We start from the raw sequence: 11,097 nt of genomic DNA, 5'->3' as shown, positions 1-11,097 counted from the left end.
GGTCATATAAATGTCTGCGAATGAAAGTGTTAATATTTATCTATTTTATTCTAAAATGTGCAATAATCTAAATAGAACCAAGTTATCATAGTCTGGTATCTTAATATATAATTTTGATGATAAAAATTAAAATGCTTTTAACGTAATTTACGTTTTAACGAATATGTTGTTAACATAGCGAGAAATTATCGTTATCTTTCGAAATCGACAAAAGATTTTATCAGCGACGGAAAATGCAGTCAAACATTTTGGGATGGGTGTATTTATCTTACGTGTTGTGCATTTTTGTGAGTGTTCAGGCGTCTTTCAGGAAAAAAAGGCTACTGTAACAATTTCTAATGGGTGTTTTATTACATTTAAGCGACAAGCTTGACCTAAATATGATCTCTTTCACGCGTACTCTCGCCAAACAAAATCCTACACATAAACGCACCTCTTTCTGAAAATATTTCTCTACTTACTGAGTTGTATAAAAAAAAAACCTCCGTAGATCCCAAAGCAAATATATAAATCACAAACAAAGAAAGTAAATAATTGCACAAATTTTAACCTTCAAGAATTCTTATTTGTTTGAAATATTCAAAAACGATTACATCAAAATGACCACATTTCGTTATATTTCACAACAAAGGAACAATCAATCTTCTAGGTTACAAAATGATTTATCTTGTCTGAAATATGAATCAGCGCATTTGTTTGCGTTAATACCCATACTTTGTAAACACAAGTATCACGACGAGGAAATTTGAAGAATTTGAAACATTTTGCTGGAAAGGTAAAAACATATACAGGTATTTCATGCTATATACTACAAGATGACGCAAGCAATACGGTGATGTCGTCATGCATTCAATGTCGCTGAAATTTAATATGGATTTATTGCACTCACTTGCAGTATTGCTGTTGGAATCGCTATTTATTTGCCCCCGAAATCGACGAAGGCAGCATTTGTGGTATGTCTATCAATCTCTAAGCTTATGATGATGGAGGTCAGGCAGATTCGATTGCCAATGGGCAGATAACTCAGAAGGTGGAAAGATTCAGATGGCTCGATTTCGAATCCCGGTATGATCTAATGCATTTTCTCCCTTCCTGTTACGTTTGGTGCCGTAGACCACAGATGAAAATGATAACCGGTCACGGTGGCTCAGTGGTGTTCGTAACCTAGAGGTCATGAGTTCAAGAGGGTAAACATAGGTAGTGATTGCTCCTTCTTCAAAGTCTCGGCATTTAGAAGTGAGAATCACGGGTCCCGTGTCGCGGCAGGCGTTGGTACTTTAAAGAACCATCACTGCTACGGCCCTGAGCGCTAAACATAGGTCTAACTCTGTGGTGTTTCACCAACATGTGATGACATTTCAATATGAGTGAAAAATTCTGTACGGGACGTAAAACAAATAAACCACTTACAACGTACATGTAATAGATGAACACTATCAGTTTCTCTGTTCTTATCACTCGTTCATGCATGATCAAAAGGGAGGGGCTGCTGCCCAATCTCATCAATTTATTGAATAGATATTGTTTAAATTAAAGAAAAATAATCAAACACTAAATTTAAACGTGTCCAAATCTAGGTTGATCTACTTGAACCCTGAACAAAAGTGTCCAAACCATGGTAAAGTCTGCATGTATCAAACCAGTATTTTGGTAAATATCATAATCTTAGTTATTAGACCACGATGTACTCTGAAAATCATATAATCTGACGTGCTTCATACCGATTGTAAGGCCGTTCTTGGCACACCAATTTTGACTACGGATAACTCCGTTTACTTGATCAAGATATAGGACTTACGGTGGGTGTGACCGGTCGACAGGGGATGTTTACTCCTCCTAGGCACCTGATCCCACCTCTAGTATATCAAGCGGTCCGTGTTTGCCCAACTCTCTGTTTTGTATTGCTTATAGGAGTTATGAGATCGATCACTGTTCGTTATCTTCACCTTTATAGAAGTGATGAGATTGATCACTATTTGTTATCTTCACCTATCATTAAATTAACAGTTGTTGAACTGATTAGGAGCTTTGGCACGAAGTATAAAACATATCAATGGAAATAGAAATGTCCGATGCATGATCGTTTTGCTTTGAATGATGCTGATTGATTGTATGTTGTTCGAGAATCTTTCACTCATATGGAGACGTCACCATGGTCGGTGGGGCCTGCACAATTTAGGCTTATGCTCAGTGCTTACGACCTTTGACAAGGGAGGTATGGGTGGGTCAGAAAATGACAAAGCCCGGAAAAGAGGGGGTGGCACACACAGGCGCTTGCTGAATATTTTTCATAATATATTATGATGATTTTTAAATGCATATTTGTATGAAATATAAGAAACGATGGATTCTGAGTATGTCTTCCCGTTCTCTTTGTAATTTCTTAAACGTTTCCGTATTTAATTTTTCAGATCGTGATGTTGACCTGTCAGATATTAAGGACGGAAAGCAGATGCCATATCTTGATATACCATGATTGATAACTATTCCCACCTGTCTGCATTTCACAAAGGGATCAGTAGCCATTTCCACCTTTTGTCAAACCTTAGCATGATGAATACATGCGTCCATCTGTAGGCATATCACAGCGATTGAACACCAATATTCACCTCTACACATCGCACTTCTCTCTGGAATAGTATGTATATATTTCATACCAGATTACTTGTACATATTTCCAACAAAATATTTCCTGATTTCCTAAGCATATTTCTATGTGAGTTGTTTAGGATTTTTGTAAATTAACTGGATAAATGGTTGTGTGGTTGTTGTGTTTCTATTGACCTTGCTTTTACCCAAATACACTTTCCTTCAAAATTTTCAACACGTATTTTGGATACAATTTTAAAACCACAGAGCTCAACTACTCCGAATAATTTGTCCTATAAATATTCTATTAAATGACTAAAAAAGATTGATGCCGATAGTGGGATTGGAAAACGATAAAATCCCCCTTCTTGTACAATATGGTGGTATAATATCACGTGTGATATCTGGAGATGCGTATCTTGAAGCCGACTTTGCACATCAAAACTATCAGCTGTTACTGGAAATAAAAATGTCTAAATAAAAGAGTGCGATTATGAAGACAGTAAAAATAAGACTTTATATTAATTTTGTGACTTCTGTGTATCATAAAGAAAATACATTTTTACTGCATGGAAATATGATCCAAGCTACAAGTACGTTGAAACTTGTGATGAATCTTGATTTGGATTATTTCATGACAAAATCTTCATCCTTACCATGTCAGCAAAGAGGCATTGTACAAAACAAATACTTTTGTATAATGTAATACAGTAAATTCTATCAACTTTTCGGGAAATCCTATGTATTCAATTCCCAAGAATTCATAAGAAAGTGAAATACATGTATATCTTTCTTTCCGTCCCAGCACACCTATCGCCTTGACTCAAGGCTCAAAACACTACCTTCACATCCAAAAACAAAACAATAAAAAGATTCAATTAAGACTTATCAATTATCCACATCTGACAGAATTCATAATTGTGTTTTATGAAAATCTAAGCGAGTGTCATTTTAATAATTCAAAAAACTTCAAAGCCTGACAATTGATTTTTGTATGTTTATGACTTATCAAAGGACATTTTAAAACCACGGTAAGTTATTAATTAAATCAGGTTCAGCCCTGTAAAACGTAACGATGATGATCGTAACCTCTGTCATGTTTTGTGGTATATTGTGTTATATTGAAATATGAGATCTCAATCATTATAAATTACAATTAGGCTTATGAAATCTGCTGCCTACTCCACACAGCTTGCAGTGTACCATGTTGACGACATTTGCGCTTTTTCTCAGTTGGTTTTTATTCAAACCCTCTTGCATCCGAGTAATTACAAAGTATGTATATCAGTTTATATTATCAGTTTACACACCTTAAACCTTTTAGAGTACACTGAATCTTAATGTTTTATTGTTTCCAATTGTTGAATTTACTGTATAGGCATATAAGCAGAAATTAAAACAATTGTCTAGATCCATACATTTCTTAACGACCACCAAAATTGAAATGAATTTTTCTTTGAATGATAGGAAGAATGAAGGACTTGTCTAGTTATTATATTGTCCTGGGCCCGATAGAGCAATTTTTTCTCTCGCGTCTAAGCAGGGGAAAGGGTGCGTAGCAAAGGTTAGGTTGTAAACAAAATGGCGAAGGCTTCTGCGTACAATCCATATACACAAGACTTATAATGAAATAGCATCCAAATAAATTGAAATAATCCATCTAAGTGAAACTAACAAAGAAAGAACGTGTTTAAAACGAGTTTTAAACAAGAGGCCCATGGGCCACATCGCTCACCTGAGTCACCTTGGCTCATATTTAAAGATTTTTCCTATATATTCGATTGTAAAACTTTGATCCCTATTGTGGTCCCAACATATTCCCAGGGGTCATGATGTTTTGAAAATTGAATCTGGACTATGTCAGAAAGCTTTCATATGAATGTAAACTTCTGGCCCAGTGATTTTTCAGAAGAAAATTTTTAAAGATTTTCCCTATATATTTGTATGTAAAACTTTGATCCCCTATTGTGGCCCCACCAAACCCCCGGGAACCATGATTTTAACAAACTTGAATTTGCACTATGTCAGAATTGTTTAAAATGTAAATATCAACTTTTCTGGCTCAGTGGTTCTGGAGAAGAAGATTTTTAAAGAGTTTCCCTTTATATTTGTATGTAAAACTTTGATCCCCCTTGTGGCCCCCATCCAATCCCCGGGGGCCATGATTTTAACAAACTTGAATATGCACTATGCCGGGAAGCTTTCATGTAAATATCAGCTTTTCTGGCCCAGTGGTTCTTGAGAAGAAGATTTTTCCTATATATTTGTATGTAAAACTTTGATCTCCTATTGTGGCCCCATCCAACCCCCGGGGGCCATGATTTTAACCAACCTGAACCTGCACTATGTCAGGAAGCTTTCGTGTAAATTTCAGCTTTTCTGGCCCAATGGTTCTTGAGAAGAAGGTTTTAAAATGACCCCACCCTATTTTTGTGATTATCTCCCCTTTGAAAGAGACATGGCCCTTCATTTGCACAAACTTTAAAGCCCTTTACCCAAGAAAGCTTTTGGTCAAGTTTGGTTGAAATTGGTCCAGTGCCTACTGTGGTTCTGGAGAAGAAGTCGAAAATGTGAAAAGTTTACAGACAGACGGACAGACGACGAACAACAGGCGATCAGAAAAGCTCACTTGAGCTTTCAGCTCAGGTGAGCTAAAAAAAAAACAAACCTGACGACGTTCCATACTAAGTCCCTGAGAACTATCTTTAAATAAATTTGAGCAGTACTTAAGTGCGGAACTGTCCCTTGCTACCATGAAACATATTTTGCTTCAAAAACATAAACCAACAATTCTTAATTGTAATTTCTTTTCATCTTCAAAAAGGGTATTGACATCCCAATATTTATTGGGAAGTTCCCAGGTATCGTCCGCTAGTGACAGTCTACTGGCAACGCCAGACATGCATTGGAAGGATGCTGATATGAAGGACACAGGGACACCTGATCCAAGAACTGTTGCATTTCATTCGGAGCGACAGTCTGGCATTCAGTTGGTATGACTCTTTGAGGTTAAATATAGGGTTAAATCTATATACATTTGGTTAACATTCAAATAAATCCAAATAATAGATTCACAAATGGAATCATGGTGTCATGATACACTGATATGTGTGTACCATTTTACTGTTTTTACTGCATTACTAGGTATCACATGCATACAAAAAGAGACAAAAAGCGGAAAATCATTATTCTTTTTCTAATTATAAGGTATGACAAGTTTTCTAAATGCTGACAAATAAGGTATGGTGGCCAATACTGATTTTATTTGCAATTTCCTTTCAGATATGGGACCCGATTATTCAGAGAACTGCAGATTTTATGAAGCTGTTTTTGACAGAAGATTTGGTTTGTCACCAACCATTATGCTGAGATGGTCATATCTAGGGGGAAGGATTGTCATTATGCTTCCCAAGGAAGTTCTCAGCCGCTCACTGAAGAGGAATTGTACAGGTATTACTAGTTTTAAAGTGCCAATATTGTGACAGTGATTTCCAGTTAAAACAAATAATAAAATGCATAATAAAAAGATTATCTTTACCAAAATTAATCTTGATGTGCGTCTAACACATTTATTAGATGTGTACTACAATTACCTCTGATAAAATTTCATAAGTAATTACATGTAAATGTATACTAGTAATTTTCAGAGGGCCTTGACTATAGAAAACATTTACAGAGCCAATTGAGCATTCAAAAGCTCTGACGAAACATTAGTATTTAGGGCTAAGTATTAAGAAATTATTTTTTTCCAGATTTTTGTGCATTATCTTATACATGTCTGCTGTGAAGTTCCAGTCGATAGACAGATATTGGCCAATGTATGCCCCTATCGGAACAACCCAGTATAGTGTATCAAGAATGATGTCTAGAAATGGGTTTTAAGAGGTTGAAGAACATTTTTGTTAAATATGATGTAAGTACATTTAAATCTAGTGATTGAAAGTAAATACTTGAACATTCGTATACGTTGAACTTGGAGAGGAAAAACAGGTAGGTCTTTTTGATAACATTTGATAAGGTGCTGTTGCTTAGCAACCAAATATATTTGAATGCAAAAAATTAAATTATTTTAGATTAACAATAAAGATCTTTGTTTTAATGTTGCAATATTTATTCTAATTAGTGGAACATAATGGCAAAACGTCATATTATTAGAAAATGATGGATATGTACAATGTATATAAAGTACAAAGTTTCCATTTTATGACCTCTGACCTTAATTCTCATCATCATATTTTTTGTTAAAAACCTTTTAAAATAATTAAGATTTATTTAAAGATTATATTTTTAAAATAATGTGACATTTACTAATCATCATTGAATGCAATTATGTTTAAATTGTGTCGAATGTATGCAGAAAGGCAAATTATGGCCAAAATTGTACTATGAGTGTTGTTACTTAGCAACCAAAAATATTCGTTTGTCAATAAATTGATTAATTTGATTGTGATGTTTTTGTAGTATTTTCAAAGGCACATCAGCTCATACATTTAGAATTTCCTATTTTTAACTCTAATCTAGTGATAGGGGTCGTAATATATATATTTCAGAGAGAGAAAATTGTAAAAATGTGTACTTATATGACCTTTGACCCCGTAGACCTCTTTGAGGTCATGGGATACCTTGGCAATTTTTATAAGAAATTATTCCCTGTCCAATTCCTAACAAAATTATATGTCATATGCCTATCCCAAATCGTGATACATGCAGATTTAAGTCGATGTAAAATTATTGTCATTTAGTCTTTAAAAACTTCTAAAATGTGCCGGTAGAGAAAGGGTTAAGATAGTTTGGCCAAATATCATCTCGAATAAGGACCTTTTCGACGAATGCAAGCTAGAGGACATGTCCACAACCATTACAAAGGAACGCTGAAAATGGATTGGGTGTCCTCAGAAGAGATACGGACAGTATCACCAAGGCAGCCTTCTTCTAGACATCCGAGGGAAACCGAAAGAGAGGCAGGCCGGAAGTCACCTGGCGGAGGGCAGTGGAGGCAAAAATGAAACAACTAAAAAGAAAGTTGGAATATCCTCCATAGGACGGCGAAAGACCGACAGGGATGGAGAACCCTCGTTGCTGCCCTACACGCCAAAAGACGTTACAAACAGTAAGGAAGTAGTATTTAAAATCCCTGTAAGTGGCTACTAACGAAAAAGGAATATAAATGTGAGATTGATGGAGTATCAGTATAATACTAGTGAGTGACACTAATGTACTCCATATGTAAGTGAGACTAACAACGATGGAACATCCGTATATTACATTAGATTACAATTTTTTTATTAGGTGATCTGTATTTATATATTTATGAGGCAGAGTTTATTCGAAAATTTCTATATCAAAAGACATCTCATGATGTAACCCTCAGCTCGATATATAGTTAGATACATCGACGACACAAAAATCCCAGTGAACTCGAAGTAAATGGTGCCACAGTCCTCTACATGAATATCGACGGTTAATGGCAAACTAACAACCCAACTTTAAAACAAGCGGGGTGGTTTCAGCTTCTTCCCATATTATGACCTGACTCTATTGCTGCAGTCTTCTAATGAAGGAAATCGCGTCAAAACAATTATCATGGAAACCACATGATTTTTCCAGATGCTTTAAAACGCAAAATGTTGTTTGAAACCCCTCGTCAATGACGGGGGTACACGAAGTGATATAAGTAATTATTGATGCAAAACTAGGAACATGATTGTAGAAAATAGCTGCTTTAAATTTACATTTTTATACATCCTTGAAAGAAGAGGTATAATATGTTGCATCTGTCGGTATCGATAATAATCTAGGTATGCTGTCCGTTTGACCTTAAGAACCCTTTACGTGACAAACAACAAACTTATCATACTGATATCCCCCACAGAATAGATGTCCTTTGTGGATTTTGAGGTCACAAGGTCAAACGTTGAGGTCAATCTACACTGGACAATAGATTAGTGGCATCAGAGTTGTTTGTTCAGTTGTATATACTAAGAGTTAAAAAGGGCGAGGACTATAGTTTGATTATTCATTATTTCATGATAAAATAATAATCATTTTTATGAGGTGAATGCAGTGATTCATTCATTATCGAAGGACGATATTCACTTCGGGTATCTAAAATAGTTATAAATTGTTACTAATCAACTTGTATTCATAAAATGATAAAATTGGTTAAGTATTTGTGTACTTTAGTTTATATTGTTAGATACATGTGTGGTTTCATAGATGAAAATTAAATTTATACATTGAAAACTGTAGTATTGTAAACTATCATCATCCTAGATTATCAAATACAAAGGCATACAACAGACGTGAAAGATCACACCTGTATTAGAAACATGGGAGTATGTACTGGGAGCTAAAATCCAAATAAGTATACAATAAAACACCACATAACGAATACGCTTAAAACGAATTCACGCTTATTGCGAAGTTATAATTACTATAGCATTCCTCTTTGAAAGGAAAAGAATGAAATTTTATTGGATATAACGAAGTTTGGTTGTAATGAACTGTTTTTCGTTGGCTCTGGGTGTTCACTATAGCCTGTAGCAGAATTCGAATTTGTTGCACTGCCTTTACTTTTTGTCAGTCAAATTCAGCTGATGTTGTACACAGAAACCAGCCCCATATCTGCGATACACCCACTGATCAACGTCCGTACCATAACTTTATTTAGGGAAGTATCTATAGTTTCCAGATACGGAAAATCACAAGCGACCTTTACAAGTTTATTTCGCAACGTGTATGACGAAAGATTTTCAGTCAATTCTTCACATTGCGAAAAGTTTAGTTTTGATAAATGTTTTCTGTAAATCAGATCGTTAAATATAGTTTCACACATCTGCTTCATACTTAGATATTTTATTAAAAGTTGACATTAACGGAAAACTGACAACTCAACTATATGACAAACAGGATGATTTCAGCTTCTCCATCGTCAACTTCCCATGAGTATGTAGCAATATTCCATTATCACCTGCATATGGTGTTTATCTCTCTCAACTGCGTATGGTCAGTTTTTAAATCGAGGCAAGCTACTGACAAACGAGTTGATGGTACAGGGATTTCAACAGTCTCGATTGAAGTCAGCATTTCGCAAATTCTATAGTCGTTATAACGATCAAGTTCGTCAATACAACCTATCATCGGGTCAAATGCTGTCTGACGTGTTTCATACCGATTGTTAGACCGTTCTTGGCACACTGATTTTGACTACGGATAACTCCGTTTACCTGATCAGGTTATAGGGCTCCCGGTGGGTGTGACCGGTCGACATGGGATGCTTACTCCTCCTAGGCACCTGATCCCACCTCAAGTGTGTCGAGGGGTCCGTGTTTGCCCAACTATTTATTTTGTATTGCTTATAGGAGTTATGAGATTGATCACTGTTCGTTATCTTCACCTTTCATGATAAACATAGACTATATAGACCCTTGGCACTACAAGACACAAGATGAAAGATGGAAATTATTGACACTATGTTAGAATTTACAACTAAATGGATACTATTTATTTAATTGCAATTATAATGTCTTGACTAATCAAAACCATGGAGGCCATTTTAGAGTTGATATCACACCATAAAGAACGCTGCTTTAAAACATTGACAGGAACCGGCCCTGACGTCTCAGTGGTTGTTTCTTGACAGGAAGTTTGTGGATTCAAGCCCTGCTCGAAGCATCGCAATGTCAAAGCAGATACTTTGAAAATAGATATAGTGACTGCTCTTTCCCCCATTGAAGTGAGAGTTGTGGGTCTTTTGGGTGAGAGATAAAAACCAGGGTTTCCAGCCACAGGGTTTGCTTAAATCAGAACGTTAAATACGGTTTCGCAGACGATGAAAACAGAGTAGAAGTCGCTGCTATAAGCTATGGTTTCTACAGAGATTTGTTCTACTTGTTTTCATGATGTTGGCGGGCGATATTATGTTAATTTACCAAAAGTTTGATATTGACCATTAGATGCTTGTTGTGGCAAGGCAACTAATTTTCAAACATTCAATATATATATATATATATATATATATATATATATATATATATATATTCAAACATTCAATATATATATATATATATATATATATATATATTCAAACATTCAATATATATATATATATATATATATATCCAGAAACTACCTTCGAACTACAAAACAAACGCTCATTGCACTTCTGTGCTTCATAAATAATAGGCTTCGCCTGTTGACATTGATTTTTGAATTTCATTATCCTTTGTGAAATCATTTCAACTAGAATTAACTTGTGATAGTCAACTATTTTCCTCACGCTAAGTTTTCATTAAAGTGAGTAGAAATAATAACCTGCATGCAGTTTGCATATTTTTCTATTATGCAATGTGAAGATGAAAGCAATTTATCTCATTTCATTCAGTAAACTAACAAGTTTTGCGTTAATTATTGAAAATAATGCATCAACACCAATTTTCTTGTTACTTTAAAACAGAGTGTAAAATCAATTTATTGTACATAGTTTGGGGGTATTATTCCAACAATATT

The 11,097-nt window shown here is 35.1% G+C and overlaps 1 protein-coding gene across 1 annotated transcript in view; it reads left to right on the top strand.

Moving 5' to 3' along the window:
* Positions 1-983: 983 nt before the first annotated feature.
* LOC130053773 (craniofacial development protein 2-like) overlaps positions 984-11,097 on the top strand; it is a 15,303-nt gene continuing 5,189 nt past the window's right edge. Inside the window, exons 1-2 of the mRNA XM_056161335.1 lie at positions 984-989; positions 7,486-7,725. Of these exons, the coding sequence (XP_056017310.1) occupies positions 984-989; positions 7,486-7,725 (246 nt within the window). The remainder of the gene's footprint in view (positions 990-7,485; positions 7,726-11,097) is intronic.

This window comes from Ostrea edulis, chromosome 4, assembly GCF_947568905.1.
Source record: "Ostrea edulis chromosome 4, xbOstEdul1.1, whole genome shotgun sequence".
NCBI classification, from domain to species: Eukaryota; Metazoa; Mollusca; class Bivalvia; order Ostreida; family Ostreidae; genus Ostrea; species Ostrea edulis.
The sequence above is the reverse complement of the archived record's forward strand: the minus strand, read 5'-3'. Positions and strand labels throughout refer to the sequence as shown.